A 24693-nucleotide genomic window follows, 5' to 3' on the forward strand; every position below is an offset into this window, starting at 1 on the left:
CATCCCCACCCCTGCTCCTGTTCTCACTCTATCTCTCAAATAAATAAATAAAATATTTTTAAAAAAATAAATAAAAAGTTGTTGAATACGTGCTCTTCTCAAGGAGTATGCTATATGGTTCTTGAGAAGCAGTGTACACTGGCAAGCTAGCAACTTACATAAATATTCCCACCATGGCCTATTTCAAACTACTGATAAGTTTAACAATGGGCTTGCAAAATTCCTAAAAACTTAACAATCAGCTCTTGCTATGTGAGCTGGCTCCACCACCACACCACCAAGTCTATGCAGGTTCTTGCAGGGGTAGAGCTTAGAGACAAATGGCTGCTTGATGCTGGAAATCACAATCTTTCTCTTTCATATGACAGCTCTCATTTTATATTTAGACACATACCAAAAAGTAGCCAGAAAGTGCAAAGCAGTTTATTAATTGTGATGTAGTAAAGATCTCAAGAGTTATGACATCTGTGCACATGGCCCAACAGTGCACATGCTCCTACAAAAAAACGAAAACAAAAAAAAATGCAGTGAAATGCAGCTGTAAACAGTCCAACAGTCCAACACAGGAGCCAAAGGAATGGAACTGCCTCTTCCAGCAGCAAAGTTTCCAGCTGAGCAGTTAAATGACAGCCTTGGTCCACTCCCTATGGGTCTTCTTATGACTCTCTTTTAGAACTATAAAGGAGTGACATGACGGAACATTCAGATTCAAGGATTTGGCGTCCAACATTTGTTTTACACAGCAGCATACAACATTCCCTCTTGAAGCACCAGTGCACGGTTTGGGAGCTGCAGAAAACTAAGATATTCTCCAAGAAGCCTGGGGTAACTGGCCACATGGGAAACACAAAGCATTTTACAAATTCACATTTGGTGACAGAATTAAGAGCTCAATGCGCAAAATTTATAAGGTAATGTAACTATGAGGAAAGTCTTCAGCAGCCAAAGAAAAATTCTGAAAGGCTTTTTGCCCCTTCTGAAGTTTTCAGAATTAAATTTCCTTTCTAGACCAGACTGGTCTTCATACAGTGTGTTCTGCATAGAAAGCAGCAAAAAGAAAAAGAGAGAGAATAGCACTTGAGAAAATATTAAAAGAGTAAGTTTAAAAAAAATCTCTTCCTTCCATCCTTAAAGAAGGCAGGTATCCAAACACTGATTTTTGCTCCTTTGGGGAGATGGGAGGGGAGAAAGAGAAAGAGAAGAAAAAAAGAAAAAGAAAAAGAAAAGAAAGAAAGAAGAGAGAGGAAGAGAGAAAGAGGAAGAGAGAAAGAAGGAAAGAGAGAAAGAAAGAAAAAAGAAAGAAAGAGGAAGAGAGAGAGAGAGAAAGCAAGCAAGCAAGCTGTAATCCAGACTCAGTATGAGAGCTGGCCAAGGTCACTGACAGCAGCCTTATGACTGATGTGACCATAAACCAATGGAGCAGACTAAATGATCAGCTTACTCTTATCATGAAGGACGCTACTATTCAGTCACTTAAGAAGGGCACTTGTTTGAATCATGATCAAACATACAAATAACATGACCGAGTATCCACACAGCACCATCTACCTACAGTGACAAACATACTACACTGGATTGATCCCCATAACATGCCTGAAAGGAAATTACAAGAAAACCAAGATAAAAAACAGTTCCTCAATTCATGAAATGTGGTTTTAGCTGGGTTCCTGTAGCATCATCTCTTTCTCAGAGAAATGAGGACCCATGAGAAGTCTGTCTCACAACTAAATTTCTATCTTTAAATCTTCTAGAGCCCAAAGTATTGACTCACGTTGCTCAAACATGTTTTCCCCTCTCTGCTGAGGTGTCAGACGGTCTCACTAGACTGGCCTCACACAAGCTCAAGACTCTGAGGGTTAACCACTGGAAATAAACAGTCAATGTGTCTTTTCCTCTTCTACTTCCTTACGTGACCAAAGAAAAGGTATAATGTCTCTTAATGAAACAGATTTTTCTCTAATGTACGGACTAGATTAACAAAAGAAGCCAGGCCAAATCTATACTGTATCTCTTAAAGTCTTTACTGATGACTTCTAGAACTCATAACCCAAATTTTAAAAAATAAATCTCGGCAAAGTGATTTTTTTTTTATAACGTATACAGTGTATTATGCTTTGGTATGGAAACCTTCTGAGCCACCTAATGGAGAATCTCAGACTATCCTGTTGAAAAAACAAAGATGGGAGGAGAGAGTAATTTTTGTCTCTCGTAATTGAGAAGTAAACTCTATCACTCTTTTACGGAGGACTACACTGTCAATCCTTCTGGGCATGTCACACATATTTCTTAATGGCTTATAGAAAATCCCATGTAAATTAAAATTTGGAATAGGTTGTTGTGGGAAAATGGAGGAAGTTAATATAAGGTATCAGAGGAGAGAAATGAGAAGTAGAGGTTATGTACCACCTCACTTCCTTAAGTCAAATATTATGCAAAAAACATTTGTAAATACTTAGTTCACTCATATTTGGCACCTTTTAGAACACAAAGAAGTTCTGAAGAATGAGACAGGTCAAAAAGATTATTTCCTATAAATAGAAGCTTCATTAAAGTCAATCCAACATTTGAACTCAAGTGGCATTTGTTAAAAAAAAAAAAAAGTATTTCCTTGCAAAGAACTGAAAATACTCTCTACCTTCGCCAATAAGTCTTTCAAAGAGTTTTTCTTGCCTCTGATCTGGGACATCAAGAAGGAAACCACTAATCAGTCAGCTATAAGAAAGTAAAGTAACAAACCTAGATCCTCACAAGACAAAAGAAAGGAATCCCTCCAGGTCACCATTCCTTTCCTTAATTATAAATTGATGACACTTTAATACTTTAAAAACCCAGTCAAGGCAAACCATGGACTCCTGGCCCTACTAACTCTACAGAAATTAGAGTTCCAAGTTACATTGTGTCACAAAACCAGTGAGAATTTGCTCTTTGCTGATTCACAGCTGAAAACCTTCACAGAGCAAATATCAAAAGATATTTATCCCAAACAAACATTTCATCTGGTAGCACGTCAGGAACATACGAGCTCCATTTCATATTTTCAAAATATTCTGGCATCAGCAGTGTGGCCAACATTTCAGATTCTCCCCCAAATAACTGGAAGAAAACATGTAATACATTCAAGAGCAAAGGGGAGTCAAAAAGTATCTTTCTATTCAGGAAAAGAACTCCTTCATTCAACTAGAACATAAGTTATTAAAAGGGATAGTTTTGAGTTTCTTCTGAGGGTTCTTGAATAGTTTATAAATATAAAAAGAACATTTCTTCAATAAATAAATGGTTCCTGAAGTCTCTACTGATGACTTCCAGAATCCTCCAGCACTGCCATCCAAGCCAGCTCCTACTTCTCGCAGGCGCTTTAGCTGCCAGTGGGATGGGACATTGTCTGCTAGCAGGTGACTCTTCTTATATTGTGAAGACTTCATCAATATGTCTCTTCATAGTCTGAATCCTGGAGGGAAAGAACAGCAGTTGTGGTGGTTTATATGAAGTAGAATGCCACTGTCAGACTTTAGACAAAGACTTCGTGCTATGACCCCTCAGGTGGAACTCAGCACAAGGGGACAGTCCCAGGGAAATGGCACTGACTCAGCACACCTGCGTTCCCATGAGGCATCACAGGACCTCCATACACTGGTTGTCTTTTGGACTGATTTCTGCTTTGAAACCCTAACAGTTCCCTTTTCCATGACGGATATTTTTTAAAAACCTCAACACACATGAAAAGGCACCTGTCTGCAGCAGAACATGCAGGACCATACCTCAGAGTCTGGGTTTCTCAGTTTCTCTGCGTTCTAATGCCAACTCCACCCCCTGCTGGCTGCATGACCTTGAGTAAAGTTATTAAACGTCTCTCAGCCTCAGTTTCCTTATCTGTAAAATGGAGGGTAATAAAAATACAGACACCTCACAGAAAGTCTACAAGAACTGAATGGGATGATGTATGGAAATCACTTCCCATTGTGCCCAGCACTTTGCAAACACTCATTCAAGATTAGCTACTGTTGGGACGCCTGGGTGGCTCAGCGGTTTAGCACCACCTTTGGCCCAGGGCGTTATCCTGGAGACCCAGGTTCGAGTCCCAAATCAGGCTCCCTGCATGGAGCCTGCTTCTCCCTCTGCCTGTCTCTGCCTCTCTGTGTGTCTCCCATGAATAAATAAATAAAATCTTAAAAAAAAAAGATTAGCTACTATTACCATGATTCTTATTTTTATCATTTAAACTTGGATTCATTACTCCTCCCCGCAAGTGGCCCATTAGTACTACCTGGCACGCCACATTTCTCTGGCCCATTCATTCTTCTATTCTCCTGGATGACTGTCCCCAACCTTTCTCTCTCTTCTCAAACGCCCAGCACCTCTTCCTCACTTCCTTCTTAGCTAATCACTTTGCTGTCTCCCACACTCGGGATAGAGTAGCCAGCAAGGAAACTCTGAGCTCCTGTAGCCATACTTACATGCATCTGGGCTCATCTCCGTGGCCTTCCCTACTCGTCTTATGGATACCCTCTCCCTGCCTTTCTCCAAGATCAACATTCCTGTTGTGCATCACATCCTGGAGCTATGTCAGCAACTTCCCCTTCTCCCTCCTGCGTCATTTTTCCCTTTTCTACTGAATCATGCCCATCAGCCTATAAATGTGCTATAATCTCTCTCATCTTAAACAGAAAGTAACTCTTGACACACATCCCCCACCTACCTATTGCTCTATTTCTCTGTATCTCTTCACAGCAAAACCCCTGGCGAGAGCTGTTTACACCCACTGTCACCCATGTCTCTCTTCTCGTTCTTTCTCGACCTTACTCCCATCTTCCCCACTATTCTCCCGAAGCTGCTTGTGCTAAGGTCACCAATGACCTCCACGTCACCAGATCACCCAATAATCAACCCTCCACTCTCATTTTACTTGACCTGACTCAGCAGCAACTGACACGGTTAATTACTTTCTTTTCCTTGAAACACATTCTTCACTTGGCTCCTAGGATGGCAAACCCCCTTGGCTTTCTCTTACCTCACTGGACGTTCCTTCTCAGCCTCCTTTCCCAATTCCCCCTTCCTCTTCCAAACTGCCAACCTTTCAGAGCTCTGGGGCTCTAGTCTATATCTCTTCCACCTATGCTATCAATTCCACCAGTTGCTCAAATCAAGAATCATGAATTATCCCTGACTCCTCTCATTCTTTCACAGATACGTGAAACCCATCTGTAAATCCTTCAGGCTTTACCTTCCAATTAGAATCAGAATATGACCACTCCTTACCACCCTGGCTCAAACTAGTACCACCTTCTCTCACCTGCATTATTGCTAAGGTCTCCTAATTGGGTTTTCTGACTCTCATGATCCCTTGACCCTGATATCACCTATTCTCAACACAGAAGCCAGAGTAAGCCTTTGGAAATAAGTAGTGCTTCTCTTCTTAAAAACCTCCAGCATGTTCCATTTCTTTAAGAATAAAAGCCCAGATTATTCCAATCACTTATAATGTTTCTAAGATGTGACATTGTTTCTCTGATATCAACAAATGCTATTCTTCACCTTGCTCACTTCATTCCTGCCATACTGGTCTCCTTGCTGTCCCTAGAACTTGCTGTCCCTGAAATGTGTTCCCCTCCACAAGGTCTTTCCACCTACCATTTCCTCTATCTGGAATGTTCCTGCACAACAGCTATATGGCTGCTTATCTACTTCTTTTAGGTGTTTGCTCAAATATTGTTTCAGTGAGGGTGTCCCCACTCACCCTCTATCCAACCATCCCATCTCCCTTGCCTATCTTATTTTTCCTACTGCATCAAGTACCACCTGGTATATTCTATGTTTTGCTTATTTTTAAAGATTTAGTTAGTTATTATTTGTACCCAAAATTTAAGGGAAGGTGACGTTTCAGTTGTGTCTTCAAGAATGAGAGTTTTCTTTTTTTTTAATTTTTATTTTTAATTTATTTATGATAGTCACACAGAGAGAGAGAGAGAGGCAGAGACATAGGCAGAGGGAGAAGCAGGCTCCATGCACCAGGAGCCTGATGTGGGATTCGATCCCGGGTCTCCAGGATCGCGCCCTGGACCAAAGGCAGGCGCCAAACCGCTGCGCCACCCAGGGATCCCGAATGCGAGTTTTCTACACATGGAAAAGAATGTGAGTTATTTGAGGGCAGAGATTTTTGTCACTATTGTTCACTCCAGTTTCCTAAGTACCCAAAATCATATCTGATACATAAGAGATACTCAGTAAAAACTACTGAATGAATTAATATCTGAAATGTGGGGGCACCTGGGTGGTCCATTAAGCATCGAGTCCCACGTCAGGCTCCCTGCTCAGTGGGGAGCCTGCTTCACTCTCTCCCTCTGCCCTCTGCTCTCTCTCACTACCTCTTTCTCTCAAATAAATAAATGCAATCTTTTTTTTAAGATTTTATTTATTTATTCATGAGAGACACAGAGAGAGAGAGGCAGAGACACAGGCAGAGGGAGAAGTAGGCTCCATGTAGGGAGCCCAACGTGGGACTCGATCCCGGAACCCCGGGATCACGCCCTAGGCCAAAGGCAGCGCTAAACCGCTGAGCCACCCAGGCTGCCCAAGCAATCTTTTTTTAAAAAATATCTGAAATGTGGATAATAATCATGGATACTAACTTATTTTGTATTACTAGAGTATTCAAACCCTGAAGGGCTATTGCTAGATCCTCTTCAACTTTCCCCTCATCTTACATATTATATTCAAGTTTGAAAGAGAGAAAAACAAAGAACACTGCAGTGAATAGTTGGGCTATGGTCATCTGGCTAAGTACTGAGCTTGGCCGTAAGTACAAAGAGAACTCAAGTTTAAACCCTGCAATGACAGGTATGTTTCATATTAGATCATAAGTTGCTTTTGACCTGTTTCCAACTTTACCACATCAGAGGCTCTTTCCTCCCAGGACGCTGGGACAACCACGCAAGCCTACCAATCACAGCAAGAGCTTTAAAAAAAAAATGGAGGGATGACAGCTTTGAAAATTTAAATCAACACTCAGGCCTTCAAACATGGGTATTTTATTTTATTTTATTTTATTTTATTTTATTTTATTTTATTTTATTTTATTTAAGTAGGCTCCATGCCCAGCATGGAGCCCAACACATGGCTTGAACTCAAAACCCTGAGATCAAGATCTGAGCTAAGATCAAGAGTCAGACACCTAGGAGCCACCCAAGCAATCCTCCAACATGAGTATTTTTTATTGATAAAGCCACAAGTCACCTAAAAGGTTATATCACTCCAATTCCCTGGAACAACAAAAAAACTGAAGCAGAGCAGGAAAGTTCAGTTCAGGATTCTGAGTCCAGGCACCCAAAGTCTCCTAGTGTGACATTAGTGGCATGGGCCACTCCTCTCTCAGGGTGCTCTCTGTCAGTAGGCAGAGACGTGGTCCCCTTCCCTAACCTAAGGACACCACTCTGCTCATGAGATGAAACCAAAATAATGGTTAGAATTGGTAGGGGCTCCTTGAGACCAAAATACTTTGGGGAAAGACCTTGGTTCATACCCTACTTTGGACCTTAACTGCATATCCTCTGCTGCCTCTGAGGGCAAAGGATCCCCTTAAGAAAGCAGGAAAATGGAACATGAGTAGTAAACAAAGAAATGGCATGGGCTTACCAGGCACTCAGCACAACGGACGCAGAGCCTCGCCATGCAATCATCCCCCTCCTCTTGGTCAGTACTGGAGAAAAAGAAGAAAACCAAATCTGAACAATTACTGTCCTTGGTACAGTAGAGCACTTAAGGGCACAGCTGTTGAAGTCAGACAGGTCTCATTTTAAATTCCAGTTCTACCACTTACAAGAAGTGTGAGTAGGCAGGTTACTTACACTCTGGGATAAAAAATAACCGCATGTAAAACACGTACCACAGGGCCTGACACATAGGAAGTGCCCAATAATAGAAGCTGGTCCCAATCATTCATTTAGAAATGTACTGAGCACCAACCATGCCTGAGCCATCCTCCTGGGCTGGGGATCAAGACACAAATAAAACACTGCTCCTTTGAAGAGTTCACAACCTCCAGGGTGTGAGAAACCTGTTGAAACCTAACAAGTACGTTATGATTAAACATAATAAAATGTTTTAATAAGCTTAAGGTCAAACTGCTGTGGCAGCAAAGATGGGGGAGTGGCCTGTTCTCCTAGGTGGATTCCAGGGAGATTCCAGAGAAGGAGATATTTCAACTGGGTCAGGGAGGATCAGGAAGTGTTTTCTAGGCAAACAGGGAGGGAAGGAGAGGATTCCAAGTCAGAGAAAAGCATGCAGGGGGGTAAAAAGAAGAAAGACCTGAGTGAATGCAGCTTATTTAGAGAAGAAAATAAGCTGTGTAAGCTGGCATTTGGAGTAAACCAGGTGAAATGTCAGGAAACAATGGGCCTGAAGTTTGGATCATAAGGAATCTTGTTAGAGCATGCTTAGAAATAGACACCTCAGGGCGCCTGGGTGGCTCAGTTGGTTAAGTGCCTTCGGCTCAGGTCATGATTTTGGGGTCCTGGGATCTACTCCCACGTCAGGCTCCCTGCTCAACAGAAAGCCTGCTTCTCCTTCTGCCTCTGCCCTTCCCCCTGCTCGTGCCCTCTCTTCCTCTCTCTCTGTCTCAGGCAGTCATTCTCTCAAATAAGTAAATAAATAAAATCTTTTAAAAAAAGAAGAAGAAATAGACTTCTTAGTATTTCTACCAAGAGCTCTTTACCTTTTTCAGGGGATCAAAGATCCCCACAAAGGGCACTCTCTCTCCAATCAAATAAACACATGTACACATGAGCATGTGCATGCACACACACATGCACATGCACAGACAAATAAAATTTTAGACCTCCCCAGGGAAGACTTCCTTAAGTCTTAAGGTTCCTTAAGGAAGTCTTAAGGTTAAGAACCTCCGATATAGACAATAGAGAATCAAAAGAGGTTTTAGGCAGACTTTAGTCACCTGTTTTTTATGGATTTTTTTTTTAAGATTTGTGTTTTTTGGGGTTTTTTTGTTTGTTTGTTTGTTTGTTTCATGAGAGACACACAGAGAGAGGCAGAGACACAGGCAGAGGGAGAAGCAGGCTCCCCTCAAGGAGCCCGATGCGGAACTTGATCCCAGAACCCGAGATCATGCCCTGAGCCAAAGGCAGACACTCAACTGCTGAGCCACCCAGGTGTTCCTGTCACCTGTTTTTAGTAGATTTATTCTTAGGGAAAATACTGGATCATGCCTGCTCACTGGCAACATGATGTTTCATAAATGCCTTCGATAATCACAGTCCAATTAGCCTCTCAGAGCACCTGCTGACCAAGAACAGATCTTTCTTATTTAAAATGGTTTTGCTGCCCAAGGCTATCCTTAAAGCCTTCCTATTGCTTAGGCATTTTCTGTTGGGACACATCAGTTTGGTGCCAAAATGAGAAGGGAAAAATAACTGACTTGTTGGAATTTCCTGTTAATTTTTAAGGATTGTGATATTCATTCCAGAATTTATTTATTTACTTACTTATTAGAAAGGGGGAGAAAATGAGCAAGAGAGTAGAGGCAGAGGGAGAGGGAAAGAAAGAATCTTAAGCAGGCTCCAAGCCCAGCACAACACCTGATGCAGGGTTTGATCTCATGACCCTGAGATCATGATCTGAGCCGAAGTCAAGAGTCAGATGCTTAACCAACAGAGCCACACAGGCACCCTCACCACTTCAGAATTTATATGTAGAACCATAGCATAGTACAATCTGATTTCCAAAGCAGAGACTAGGACCCCATATTCACTGCTCCATCTCTCTCTCCAAATTAATATCCACTAGCTTCACTTCCAACCTTCCTTCTAATACTCCTTGGCAGAACTAAACTTGGCCTGGGAAAAAGGAAAGGGGTAGACTCAGGGGCTCTGGGGACTATCCACAAAGCAGGGCTCTGCAGAGAAAAGGAACTCAGGGCTCCAGCTGGACTTACTCATCTGAAACTTCAATGGATGACTTCTTATAGCCAGACTTGCTCCTCTTCTTCAGCCCTGCCGACTTCCTTGCCATCCTCACCAGCAGCAGAACAACCACCACAGCTGAGGGGAGGAAGACAAGGATGGAGAGGAGGGCCACAGAGGAGAGCATGGTGCCAAAACCTAGAGGAAGAAAAAAGGAAGGTGAGAGGGATGGACAAGGTGCAAAAGGGCCTCCTTTGACATAACTAGATTTTACTTTTGCGTTTGTATCTCTTCTGATAACAACAAGCATTAATTCATTGTAGAAGAGGTGGAAAGTACATGAAATTACAAGGAAGAGCAATAATGTAGCCATAATGCCACTACATAGGATTGACACGTTGGTATCTACCCATTCAGCGTTCCTTCTAGGAGTATGTGGGTATGGGTCTGCAGATAGGAGAGTGCCTATTTTTAGAAGTATGAATCATATTTTACAGACTACTTCTAAACTCATTTTTTAAATGTAATATATGATAAATTTTTCCCATGTCATTAAAAATTCCTTCCCAGTGTTACTTTTTCATGGCTGCGCAGTATTCTACTACACTGAATAATTTGCTGAACCAATGCTGGGCATTCAAGCTGTTCCCAATTCCTTTCTACAAGCTACATTATGATGATCATCTTTGTACATAAATCCTCAAATTTGCCTCTATTTCTTTAAGATAAGATTTAAAATGAGATTCCTGGGTTGAAAGGCATACACTTTTAAGGCTTCAGATTCATACTACCGAACTGTCTTCCAAAAAACAATACTAGTTTCTACGCAGCCTGCAGCATGAACATGCCTATATCTTTGAAATCTTGAGTTACCGTCTCAAAAAAAGAAAGAGAGGGGGAAGGGGAAGGGAGGCAGAAAGAAACAGGGAAAAAAAGACAGGTAAATTTGAGAAAGACCTGGGAGATAAAGCATCTATAACAAACCATAATGCAGCTCTGTATCTCTACATCTTTGGTTCAAATCCAACAGAGGATTAGAATGACCACTCAGTATTCACCTGGGAATAATGTAGAAAAAAAGGTGCGTCCTTAACCTACTTTCCTGCGCTTTCACACTAAAAGGAAAATGCTGCCCTTTGTAACAGAAATGTGCTGCCTCCCATCATTAGAGGGGGCACTCTTTCAACACACAGGCAAGATCAAGGCCTCATAACTGAGGATATGAACAGATTAGGGAAATCAAATGGTTTCTATTTCATACTGATAACAAGCCTCCATTGACTCGGGTTTGCCATGCATTTCACAAGACCTCTGGTCACCTGAGGTTAAAATAAAAAATACATAATGGGGAAACTATAACAGCATTTGATAAACAACTTCAGTTTGCAAAATAAAGATTAAGAAATTCATCCTAGGATGCCTGGGTGGCTCAGTCTGTTGGGTGGCTGCCTTCAGCTCAGGTCATGATCCCAGGGTCCTAGGATGGAGCTCTGCATCAGGATCCCTGCTCAGTGGGGAATCTGTTTCTTCCCCTCCCACTCTCCCTGCTTGTGCTCACACGTGCTCTCTCTCTGTCAAATTAATAAATAAAGTCTTAAAAAAAAAAAGAAAAGAAAGAAAAGAAATTCATCCTAATAGACAATTCAGGGTGGCAGACTGTTCCACTGACTGACTGGCTTATAAAGACAGTAGGTGGTTTTGCTAGTCCCTAACTTCTACAGTAAGCACCATGGAAGTCACAGAGCCTGGCAGAAGAAGGCTGGTGGCAGTAGGCTTACCCCTTTCTGTCACTGTTAGCTCTGTCACGGGAATATTATGGTGCACATCTGGGGGATTCTTCACAGCACAGCTGAATGTCCCATTGTCCTTTACGGTAGGGTTGCTTATGCTTATAGATGCATCCCCTTTGTATACATCTCCAACCCAGGAAATTCGATCCCGAAATGTGCCTGCTGTGGTTGGGTACTGGAAGGACTGATAATGGAAAATCTAAGAAAGCAACACCATAACAACAACAACAAAAAAAGTTAATTTGCAAAATGCAATGAAAATGCAAAGCTAAGTAGGTCCAAAATCAAGTACAAAGGTATAATGGATTTTCTCAGTTGGACATTTTCTTTGTAATATTTGGTTCACCTCCATCCTATGGGTTAAAAGACAAGTTAATACACTTATCAGGAAAAGGCCTGACAAAAGAGTCCTAGGATCCTAACTCTCAGATCTTCTAAATTCTCCCAGAATTCCTAAAGCAGTAGTTGTCACCCGGGGGCCAATGTGGGTCTCCAGGAAACATCAGGCAATTTCTGGAGACAGTTGTGGTTGTTGCGGTTGGGGAGAGTGCTACTGGCATCTTGTGGGTAGAGGTCACAGATGCTGATAAAAATCCTACATTGCATGGGATAGCTTCCCACAACAGAGAATTATCCAGCTCAAAACGTCAATAGTGCCAAAGCTGAGAACCCCTATTCTAAAGTAGCATCTGTTATTTGTGTGGTACTTTCTGGTTTGCAAATGATTCCCACAGATTTACTCACTTGAGCCGCATAACAACACTGAACTATATACACGGGGCAGGTATGATTATTCCAAATTTACAGAAAGGGAAACAAAGCCAAAAACTAAGTGAGTTACTCAAAGGCACACAGCTAATAAGTAGGCAGGGGAAGTTTTTGTTTATTCCTCAAACAAACAGAAGTAGGTATAATATAATCAAGCCTCTCTCAAGTTATCTATCTTGGCGATTAATAAAACCCCCAAGCCAAACGCATGATCAGGACTCAATGAATGTCGGTTGAATTAAAACAGCGCTGCTTCAGATTGATGGTCAGACACTTTGTCACCAAAAGCACCTCATTATGTCTGGTAGAGGGCAGACAGGTACTACAACACAATATGGTCTTTCTCTCTTATGCAAGATTCAAGGCTTTCCTCTTTTTTTGTTTACATGATACTTCCCCATTTACAACCACCAAATTGCCCAATTTTGAAGAGCAACTTCCCAGAGAAGATGCTGAATCACTTAACACTTCATGCATTCATCCAATGAATTCTTATAGCACACTTACTATATATTGGGCACTATGTTAAGCAAAAAAATTCAGTGAGAGCCAACCAGGCATAGTCCCTGATCTCATGGATTTTTACAGTCTAATGGGAAATACATATATTAAGAAATAGTAACATGTGTGATGAATGTTCCAAAGAAAGAGATAAGGGGCACCTGCCTGACTCAGTTGGTGGAACAGCAACTCTTGATTTCAGGGTGCTGAATTCAAGCCTCATGTTGGGTGTAGAGATTACTTAAAATAAAATCTTAGGGATGCCTGGGTGGCTCAGTCAGTTAAGCGTCTGCCTTGGGTTTAGGTCATGATCCCAGGGTCCTGGGATCAAGTCCCACACTGGGCTTCCTGCTTAGCAGGGAATCTGCTTATCCCTCTCCTTCTACCCCTCTCCTGGCTTGTGCTCTCTCCTCTCTCACTCTCTCTTGCTCAAATAAACAAAAAAAATCTTAAAAATAAAATAAAATCTTAAAAAAAAAAAAAAACAACGAGGGAGGTAAAGAATGCCTATAATAATAATCAGTGGATTATTAGCATCTATATAAAAGGGTTTGTAACTCCTTACTGACAAATCAAGGCATGCATGTGTATCTTCAAGATTAATCCAACCTGTAAATTCCAAGTTAAACTGGTGATACTCAAATCCTTGCTACCCGATTAGTGTGACAGGATCCTGACTGACTTGACCTGGACCATGACATCATGTCACATGACTTTAAAGGTCCACTGATCCCAACTTGTGTGAGCTTGCTGAGTTTCTGACCAGCCTCATAGAAAACAGCACCATACAAGAACTGATGCTTGCAGTTAAGGTTTCTGACCCAAGAAGATCCCCCACTGCTTGCTCTGTCCTACTTTTGGCCAATGAGGCAGAGTCGAAAAAGGCCAGCCGTAGTTTTCTGACCACTCAAAATAAAATGAACTATTTTAAGTCTAAAGAAAAAGGGAGGGGCACCTGGGTGGCTCAGTGGTTGAGGGCCTGCCTTCAGCTCAGGCTGTGATCCCAGGGTCCTGGGATCAAGTCCCACATCAGGCTTCCTGCAGGGAGCCTGCTTCTCCCTCTGCCTATGTCTCTGCCTCTCTCTCTGTGTTTTTCATGAATAAATACATAAAATCTTTAAAAGAGAGAGGAAGAAAAAGGGACCACGAATACAGCGTAGCTTCCTTCACTGGAATCCCCTCCCCAACTCCTAGCTATGTGGCATTCGATAATGGATCCTAAAACAAAACTCAAAGCTTGTATATTAAAATCAGAGAGAAGGGTCTCCAATGAAGGAAACAGGATAAAAGAATTAAGGATGCTTTCAAAAAAACAATTTTAACATACAGCTATAACATTCACATTATTGATAGTATCTATGCTGAACTGAGGATACTGCTGGAAGCATAAAGAGAAAGGGTTTTTATAGCATTGCAATCTTCAATTAGACATCCACAATGAGATCCAAACCATAAATGTGTTTTATATGTGTATATAAAGTATATTGCTTCTAATACCGCAAGACCATCTGTCACTAACAGCATCTGTCATCCACACAAGGTGCCACCATCTCCTTCAAAGGGAACTATATAAATCAATGCAGATGTTTATACACTAGGAGACGATGCCAAGATAAATCTACAGAGTATAGTTAAACCAATAGATATACCCACTGAGACAACCTCATACCACAGGAAATGAGCAGCTTTACGAGAAAAGACATCTATGACTGGGACCTATAGAATTTTTCTATCCAGTGGTCCTGGAGGTACTCTTTTTAGTATCTTGAATCTGAAAACAAGCTTCAAAAACATGCAAGAGGAAACAACAAAGAGGAAACAAAAGTAAGCCACATTTCCTCTGAATTTCTGACAATGTTTTTCCTCATAGCTTATGTACAACATCTCACACTGAAGAATGAGAAGCCCTACATGACCAAATGAACACCACATAGGGTAGCAGCTCATCTTCTTCTATTCATATAGAAGCTCATGTTCAATTCTAAGATGAGAAGACCTGAGGTACACCTGGGACCTGGAAATAGAAGGATTCCAGAGCTGTTGACTACTGAAGACTCAAAGAAATCTCCTTAATAGGAAAACACTCACTGATTCTGTACGACTGCTGCCAGGGGTTCGGTATGTCCAGTCGATGGTAAGTTTGTCAGTGACAGATGAAGTCGACTTAAAGGTGCATTTCAACTTGATCTTCTCTCCCACGTAACCCCGGACATGGCCATCCACTTTAATCTCCAAGGAAAGGATGACGTGAATACCTAAAGCAAGCCCAACATGTAAAAGGGGGGATGCATCTGGGTGAGACACATAGACTTGAGTGAACAACACAGAGACACTATAGTTTTTTAGGGCTCTTGTAGTAATAGATAAATATCTTCTCAGGCCGGCCCAGAAGAACAAGGAGCAGGTATCTGCATTAACCAAGGGGTAGTCTTTCTTTTTTTTTTTTTTTTGTCATTTTACAATATTAAATCACAGAATAAATGCTTGGGTAAAAAACTCTAAAACCTGATCACACCAGCATTTTTCCAAATACGGACTTGTGGTTAAATGCAGTACAAACAAGTGGGTCCGCCTACGGCAGCTGAAACACAATGCCATGTACTCACCCTCCCCCATCCCCTGACACACTTATACCCCAGGAATTATAGCAGCTGCTGTAGTCTCAGGGACTTACCCCTAAGTACAGCACAGTTGTAACCTGAAGCTACCACTTTCTCAACCACCAGCAAAATGAGAACAGAAAATAAGAGGAGGAAATTTTTTCAAAGAATTTTTTAAAACTGCCCCCAAGTTCTATCCAGTTGTGTTTTATTTTTTTCCCCCTCTTAAAGCTGCTTAATGAATCCTACATCCATTAAAAGTAAATCACGGGGAAGGAACACAGAACAATTTAATGCATTCTAAAATGCAAAAATAAGATAATCATTTTTAAACTCCCTAGAGATTTAACTCTTTCCAAAACAGGCTCATATATCCAACTTTGGTATTCCAGCTCCACCCAGAAAGAGGTCCCAATTTCTTCTGACCAATCCCCTTTCAAAAAACAGAGTAGAAATTTATCTTCCACTAGGGAGCCATTTTTTAGGGAAGTCACCAGCACTTTGTTTTTACTGCTTTCTTCTCTACTGCAACAAGCCCCGATTCTTTTGTCAGGCCCAAGTCAAACTGGGCAGCAAGGATTCAGAAGAGAACAAACCCACACACCATCCTGAAAACCCACAGTCCCCCTGGTCAAGGCAGGATGCAAATCCCAACTCTATCGCTTGCTAGCTCTATGGTCTTAGCAAGCTATTTTACACTCCAGCTTCTCACCCTGGTGAGAATGATAATTAACAGCACTTACCTTAGAAAGTCACTGGGTGGAATAAATGAGTTAAAACAGATGTAACACTATAAAGCCTGCCTACCCCCAGAGAGTAAGTGCTCAGTGCAGTTAGATGGCTTCAACCTTACCGGGGCCTTCAGTTCTGCCTACACTCTCTCAACCTTTCCCATCACAGACACAGTTATGAGTCATCAACACCTTTACCTCTGTCTGCTTTGAATTCATTTTTCTTGCTCCTCTCAAGACAATCTCGTTTGTTCACATTCCTCTTAAAAGGAGGACACCAAGACTGAGCTCACAACTCTAATAAGACTCTGACCCGTCCCAAAGATGAGGATTACCTCTCTTTCCTCCACAGCAGCCACTCTTGACGTTGCCATGCTAAACCTGTCATTCCTCCTTTGACTTTGCAAATGCTGTTCCTCTACCTGGAAAGCCTTCATCCCTCAGCCCCTATTCTCTCCCACAACCTCAGGAATGGATGGAAAATCCACACTCTCCTCATACTATTCCTTTATCCTAAAATGTAAATATGGTTGAGAGATTTGAAAGCATGGATTTAGAATTAGATAGACCTGGACTTGCATTCTAGCCAAGCTACTTTCTAGCTGTAAGATTTTAATCACAGTTACCTAACCTGTTTAAGCTTCAATTTCCTTAGAAAGGAAAGAATGACAAGACCTACTTCACTGGATCACTGTAAGGATTTGATAAGATTAAATAAGACAACACATAAAATGCTTATTAGCACAGCATGTGAAATAGAACCTTTCAATAAATGTTAGCTGTTATTATTAAAATGAACACCACAAACATTCAAAAACCTTCAATAATTCCTTCTTTGGGCTATGGAATAAAACCCACATAGTGACAATCTGGTCCCAAACTTCTGCCTCCACCTATCTACCCATCCCAACCCCTTCACCATGCCCAGAATGTCTGCCATTCCCAAACTTACTCTGTCCTTTCATGCCAATGTGCCTCGTTTTGAATATGTCTTTGTCTGGAAGTCTGTCCCCATTTCTACCAATCCTGCCTGGTCCTTCCATACCACACACAGCCCAAAGCTTGCACACCTTCAAAATTCTGCTCACATAGCACCTCTGTGATGCCTTTCCAAATTCCCCGGTGCAGTTCAGTGCTCTTTCTTTACTGTTCTCATAGCATTTAGTACATAATGCTCCTCAAGCACACATACTGTTGATTACCCTCAATTTGTAAAAACTATTTCCCCTGTTACACACAGCATATCAAGGGCAAAAACTCACAGGGAAGGGAGCAGACAGAGATTGAGAGAAGGAAGTGGACAGGTCACCAAAAATTCCAGTATAGGGGCAAAGTGTGCTGATCAGATACCCACTCTCTTCCTATCCCCTTTTTGTAATATTTCCAACATTCTGAAGTCCTCTACACTCCTCCCTTTCCAGTGTACCCATTCAGGAAAAGCTCAGCCCTAGATGACCACTCCTATATTACGCCAGTCATACACTGAAGGAGAATAACCACACAACTGCACAGATAGATACCATAAGAAAGTCATGGATTCTACCCATAGCTGAGCCCTTAATGCGGCATGATCACCCTTTAACAAGCCTTAGCTCCTCTTCCTGATTCCTCCAACCTCTGACATTCTCACCATCCTCTATGCAACCTCCACATCCCTCATTCTCAGAAGAAAATTTCTCCTCTTACTTTTTTCAAGAAATTTAAAGCCATACAAACTGCCCATCCATGCACTCTCCTGCATTTACACCTATCCCCACATCCAATCTGAAAGGGTGTGGTATCTCTTTTCCTATGCAAGGCCAAATCCTTTGGTTCTGCCCTGGATCCCTCCCTTCCAGGTCCTGCTTCAGCAGAAAAACGTCTCTACTCTCTTTGAACTCTTCCTTTCCAGAGGGGCTCTCTCCCCCTTCAGACTTTAAATACAAAGAAATCTCTCCCATCCTTAAAAACAAATAAACAAGTAACAATGAAGCAAAATAATAATGATCTTTCCTTAACCCCAAAATACTACATGTTACCCCAGCTACTGTCTTTTTTTCCTTTCTAAGCCAGGTTTGTGAAAGAGCAGGGTATGCCTTCATTTCCTCCCTTCCCATCCACTTGTGGACTGCTATTGTACAATAGAGTCCACTACCATTTCTGGTAAAGGGCATCATGTCTTAAAACTACAAAATCCAAGGTATAAAAACTCCAATAGGTATTTTTCTATTATGATTTTACTGATCTCTCTGATACAGTGACTCCTTGCTCCTAGACCTTCTCTATCCCAAGGCTTTCATGACAATACTCTTATTCATTCACTCATTCTTCAAACATATAGTTACTGAGGATCTGTTTTGTGCCACCCTCTGAGCCTGGAATTAAATGTGAGCAAAATAAATACACACCCTATTTTGGAGCTTAAAATAAAGCAAAAGTTCAACACATTAATCAAATAATCATAAAGACAAATGTATAATTACAAAATCTGATAAGTACCATGAAGCAAAGACAAAAAGAGTGATTATGAGAACTGCATCGGTTATGGTAAAGAAGCAAGAAATGACTAATGAAAGCTTCACTGAAAAAGTTACTTTTTGAGTTGGGCTCTGAAGAAAAGGTAACAAGGTGAGGAGATGGAGAGGAGAGCATTCCAGGCAGAGAATACAACATGTGCAAAGGTCCTGGGCCAGAAAGGAGCACAGTCAGCCAAGGAACCAAAAGGAAGGTGGTATGGCTCCAACACAAATAGCATAAGAGAAAGCTGTGGCTAGGAGGTAAGCAGGAAGCAGATCATGCAGTCTCAGACACTTGGGTCCTTATTCTTAGAGTAATGGAAAGTCATGGAAAATACTTAAACATAGGACTGAGGGAGAAGAGACATGATGGGGTTTTCATTTTTAAAAGATCACTCAAGGGAAGACATGCAGGAGGAGTCAAGGGTAAAGATAAGATTACTTAGAAGGCTACTAAAATAGTCAAATGAGAAATAAAGAAAGCTTGAACTGAGTTGGTGGTAGTAGACATGGAAAGAACCAGGAAGACAATACCTACAGATTAAAATCAGCAAGAATTGATGGTAGCTTAGCTGTGGAATGTTAGGGAAACAGAGATGTCAAGAATGACTCCCAGGTTTCTGACTTGGTGATACCACTCACTGACATAGGAAAGACTAGAAAAGTACCAGGCTTGATAGGAAAGAACGTAAGCTTGATTTTGGATATGTTTAATATGCCTTTGAGATAGCTGAGAGATAATATCTATGGTTAGTTGGCATAGGGTAAAGGTCAGCAAACTATGTAGGCCCAAATCTAGCCTACAATGTCTCTTTGTAAATGAAGTTTTATTAGAACATAGCCATATTTATATATTTATAAATTGTCTATAGCTGCTTTTGTGATACACAGAACCTTATAAGTAGTTGCAACAGTGACCATATGGTTCACAAAGCCTAAAATATTTATTCTCAGGGTGCCTGGATGGCTCAGTTGGTTAAACATCTGCCTTCAGCTCAGGTCATAATCCCAGGGTCTTGGGATTGACCCTGGCATCGGGTTCCCTGCTCATGTGGGAGTCTGCTTCTCCCTCTCTCTCTGCCCCTCCCCCACTCCCAAACTCCCAATTGTTCTCTCTCTTGCTCTCCTGCTCGTGTTCTATTAAATAAAATATTTAAAAAATAAAAATCAATTGAACATATTTGTGTGGACCTGCTTCTGGGTTCACTATTCTGTTCACCGATTTATGGGTCCAGTTCTGTGTAAGTACCACAGTTCTTGGACTACTGTAGCTATATAACAAATCTTAGTATCAGGTAGAAAAATAAAAATAAAAAATAAAATATTTATTCTCTAGCCTCTTACAAAAGTTTGCCAACCCTGGTTTAGAGCAAAGAAAAATATATGGGTTACAGTTCTAAGTAGGAATCTCATTAATGTCTCTCCAGGCAACTCTGCCCACTGATTGTTACATACACACATACAAACTCCACATGTGATTTAAGTTAACCCACTCAAAGTTTAAGTTTCAGAAAATTTGTTTGGAAAGTTATTTAATGCCTCTATGCCTCATTCATGTTCCTTTCTACATCTGGAATTTTACTCATTCTCCATTTTCTTTCAAGATTTAACCTTTGGTGGCACATCCAGGAAGTCTTCCCTGTACCCTCATGGCAGATTAAGGGCACCTCTTCTGTGCTCCCACATTCTTCTCTTAGTACCAGATTCTAAAATTACCTGATGACTTGTCGATCTTCTCCAATAGACCCTGAGCTCATCAATACAGAGCCCAGCACACTGTGAATGCTCAGTAATATTCAACTGAATGAAACCATCAAAGTTTCCTTTTTATGAAACAAAAATTATTGCAAAATAAGCTTAAAAACTACAAGTTCTCAGCAAATTTTGGTTACTGAATTATAGTAAGTACACCATTAATAAATCTACCTACCAACTAACTTCTTGTTAATATATTTGAATTCCATATTCACAAGCATGATTCTCCCATAAAGTTATCAATATGTAAGGTCATTTTGCTGAAATCTAAATACTAGGTAAGTGAGTCTTAAGTGTATAGAGAAAAGTAAGAGCCATGGATGAACTAAACTAGTCTATATGTCAGGATGTTGGTTCCCCTTGGGAGAGAAAGGATAATAACTGGAAGAAAATAGAAGGAAGATTTCTGGAGTACCAGTAACATTCTATATCTTGATTTGGGTGCTGGCTACCCAGGTGTGTTGTTTCTAAAAATGCATTAAGCTAATTATGATATGTGCATTTATATACATATATATATAAATACGGAAATTAAAAGTGTTTTCCAATAAACAGATGTAAAATAATTTGTCTAATCCACTCAAAAAGTAAGAAAAAAATTACTAATCCACTGTTACATTCATTTAGAAATTTTCAACCTAGGGGTGCTTGGGTAGGTTAGTCAGTTAAGTGGCAGCCTTTGGCTCTGAGTCATGATCTCAAGGGTCCTGAGATTGAGCCCCTCATCAGGCTCTCTGCTCAGTGGGGAGTCTGATTCTCCCTCTCCCTCTGTCCCTCCCCACTACTTGTGTGCTCTCTCTCAAATAAATAAAATAAAATCTTAAAAAAAAGAAAAAAGAAATTTTCATCCTAGGCCTAATGTGCTTAGGGAGATTTATATTTTCTCCCGAGTAAAAAATCATTCTTGCCAGGTCAAAATAGCCAATATATATATATATATATATACTCATAATAATTAACAATTTTTTTAATTTGGGAGGAACCAAGAAAACCACATTTAAACACACATTAATTTTATACACGAAGGAATGAAAAAATGTGACAAAACTCCCAGTTTTGTACAACCAATTTCCCGAAATACAAATCTGTCAATATTTGGTTCATAAAAGTACACACTTAAATGGAGAAAAGTGTAAGAACTCTAAGCTAATTTATTGTTTCCACATGCTATGACAACTGATATAACAGGACCGTGTTTATAACTTGGAGAATTCAAATAAGCTAATCATTTAATGGGCCCTATCTTTGAAGAGGAAAAGCAAATAAACACTGATATGAGACCAAAGTCTATTGGCTAACGGATTTTTTAAAATGTTGAACCTTGAAAACATACAAAGTGAAAGAAACTAGCCACAAAGGAATGTATATTATATGATTCCACTTATGTGAAATGTCCAGAACAGGCAAGCCATAGCAATAGAAAGTAGACTGGTGTCTGCCAGAGGCTGAGGGAAGGGAGGAAAAGGGAGTGACTATTGATGTGTATGAAGTTTTTCTTTGGGATGATGAAAATATTTTAAAACTGATTATGGTGGTGATGACAAGTCTGTGAATATACTAAAAACCACTCAATTGTATCTTTTATTTTTTAAAGATTTATTTGTTTGTTTATTCATGAGAGAGACAGAGAGAGGAAGAGACACAGGCAGAGGGAGAAGCAAGCTCCCTGCAAGGAGCCTAATGTGGGACTTGATCCAGGAACTCCAGGATCATGCCCCAAGCCCAAATGAAGGCAGAGGCTCAAAGGCTGAGCCACCCAGGTGTCCCAATTGTACCTTTCAAATGGATAAATTGTATAGCACGTGAACTGTATCTCAATAAAGCTGTTATTTTTTTAAGACAAAAGATAAGTCAATTCGAGTTTATATGGACCATAAAACAAACTTTTAAGTTTGAATTATTTGATATGGAGTATTTGATGGATACTTCTCAATGTGAAATGACATCAAGTTTAAGAAACCACCCATCCAGGCAGCCTGGGCGGCCCAGCAGTTTAGCGCCAGCTTCAGCCCAGGGAGTGATCCTGGAGACCCGGGATCGAGTCCCACGTCCGACTCCCTGCATGGAGCCTGCTTCCCCTCTGCCTGTTTCTCTGTCTCTCTCTGTCTCTCTCTGTCTCTCTCTCTCTCTGTTTCTCATGAATAAATAAAATCTTTAAAAAAAAAAGAAAAAATAAACCACCCATCGTTTCTAGGGTTTTTCCCTCAATAGGACAATATCTGAATATTTGCATGGGAGAGAGGGAGAGAGACAAATGAAACTGGGATTATTTAGAGTGATAGTAGGTCAGCCTAAATATTATATTGCAAAAGAATTTAGCTGAAAAACTGGACACTTGTGATGACACAAAGTGCTGGGAGGGATCAGGGAGTGTGCCAGCAACATGAATATTAGTCATCAAATAAATAAAAACTTCCTGGCATTACCTGCTAAGATTTCGAACTGAAGACTTCACGATAAAGGCCCCCTTCAGAAATTCCCACTTACCCACGGGAAACTTTATGAAGTTTCAACAATCCAAGTTCTACTAACATATGATTTCCTGATAACACACACACACCCACACACAAATCCAGGAAATAATTGCACTCCAAAATGAAAGGTAATTAGGTTGGACTTTAATGCAATTTGAAAATTGCATAAAAGCAAAATTTATCCTAATTCTAAGATTATACCATAGCGTGAATACTGTACTTCTGATATTACTTAATAGATTAAAATTTTTAACATTGATACGCCCTTTCTTGTATTATAAAAATGTTATTAAAACGCTACATTAGGGACACCTAGGTGGCTCAGTGGTTATCCCCCATCCGGGGATGGAGCCCAGCACTGGGTTCCCCGCAGGGAGCCTGCTTCTCCCTCTGCCTATGTCTCTGCCTCTCTCTCTGTGTCTCTCATGAATAAATAAAATCTTTAACAATAAAATAAAATGTTACACCGGTTGCTTTTCCCCCCAACAAAATGTGCCTCTTGGAACGAAATCACAGCACAGCCTTTCTGTGACTAATAAATATTTCACTTTCAAGGCTCTGGCAATCACCTACAAAAAAATAAAAGTACCAACAGTCATGATTTTCTCTCCCAAAATTACTGAGCCAAACTCCTGAACACTAGAACTGCCCCTTCCTAATCAGGACACACAGCCCACAAAACCACAGCAGCGTCAACCGCTGATAACCCATCACAAGATAGCACAGGGTGCCCCCAAAGCCGGAGGCCTCCGTGGTTCCATCGGGTGGAGCCATCGCCAGAATACACGTGAGCCACGCAAGGTGGTCGAGCCCAGGGCTCAGGAGAGCACGGACAAGCTGCCCACTCAGCGGGTGGTGAATACAAGAGGCGCACACCCCCTCCCACTTCCTGCACTGCGAGGAGCAATGTGGGGGCTTTCCCGAGACCCCCCCACCGGAACCGGAAAACCGACCATCTTCCCTAACCCCCCGGCCGGAAGTGGGGGCGCCAGCCGGAGCTCTCACCCTGGAAGAACAGGACGCCCAGCAGTGGGAGCAGAGCGCAGCCACGGCCTCCAGCCGCTCCACTCTGCTGCATCCCGACAGTTCTCTGGATGCTTGCACACCTTGTTTACGGCTCCCGGTAACCACACAGGTGATACCGGAAGTGACGTCAGGGCGGGAGGCCGCGAGAACACTTAAAATGGCGATTCGCAGTTGCCATAGGAACGTGGCATCTTTCCAGAGCCACACCTTGAAAGGTGCTTTGAGTCCCGAGTAAGAGTTAATTATTCTCTTTTGCTTGACAATGAAGTAGGCCACAGACTTTGTGAAAATTACAATTTATTTGTCTGGAATTCCGTGGTACTAAATAGTCTTGATCTTCCTACTCCTCATAAGTCTTTTTTTTTTTTTTTTTACTTCCTACAGATTATTTTATTTGAACTGATTCAAAATAGGTTCCTATAAATTTAGAGCTAGAAAAGACCTAGATCATTCAGGATCAGCCGATAGATAAAGATGTATTAGGCCTTCGTGATGAATGCGCAGCTCAAGTGTCTTTGGTTCGTGGTGCGTGTAGCTGTCGCAGCATCCGACTTAGGACCTGCGTCAATTGAGTGTTTATTAAACTGCTGCTCACGGTGGCGATGATGAAATGACTACAACACAAAAATAGAGGGGAAAGGAACT

The 24693-nt window shown here is 41.2% G+C and overlaps 1 protein-coding gene across 1 annotated transcript; it reads right to left on the reverse strand.

Moving 5' to 3' along the window:
• Window positions 1-401: 401 nt before the first annotated feature.
• Window positions 402-24144, reverse strand: MPZL3 (myelin protein zero like 3). Its single transcript, XM_055305385.1, has 6 exons — window positions 24028-24144; window positions 15056-15222; window positions 11687-11897; window positions 9941-10106; window positions 7630-7693; window positions 402-3448 (listed from the first exon to the last, which is right to left on the reverse strand). Exons 1-6 carry the CDS (start codon window positions 24098-24100, stop codon window positions 3422-3424), a joined length of 708 nt encoding a protein of 235 aa, XP_055161360.1. The 5' UTR covers window positions 24101-24144; the 3' UTR covers window positions 402-3421.
• Window positions 24145-24693: the final 549 nt, after the last annotated feature.

Source organism: Nyctereutes procyonoides, unplaced genomic scaffold, assembly GCF_905146905.1.
Source record: "Nyctereutes procyonoides isolate TBG_1078 unplaced genomic scaffold, NYPRO_anot_genome, whole genome shotgun sequence".
In the NCBI taxonomy this organism is placed as follows: Eukaryota; Metazoa; Chordata; class Mammalia; order Carnivora; family Canidae; genus Nyctereutes; species Nyctereutes procyonoides.

What these genes read in the sequence shown, in the direction of transcription:
- MPZL3 (XM_055305385.1), bottom strand. Translation starts at nt 24,100, where the DNA reads ATGCAGCAGAGTGGAGCGGCTGGAGGCCGTGGCTGCGCTCTGCTCCCA. An exon ending in GGGCGTCCTGTTCTTCCAGG is followed by an intron (nt 15,223 to 24,027) that starts GTGAGAGCTCCG and finishes GGCTTGCTTTAG; the next exon opens with GTATTCACGTCATCCTTTCC. An exon ending in TCCGTTGTGCTGAGTGCCTG is followed by an intron (nt 3,449 to 7,629) that starts GTAAGCCCATGC and finishes CTTTCCCTCCAG; the next exon opens with GATTCAGACTATGAAGAGAC.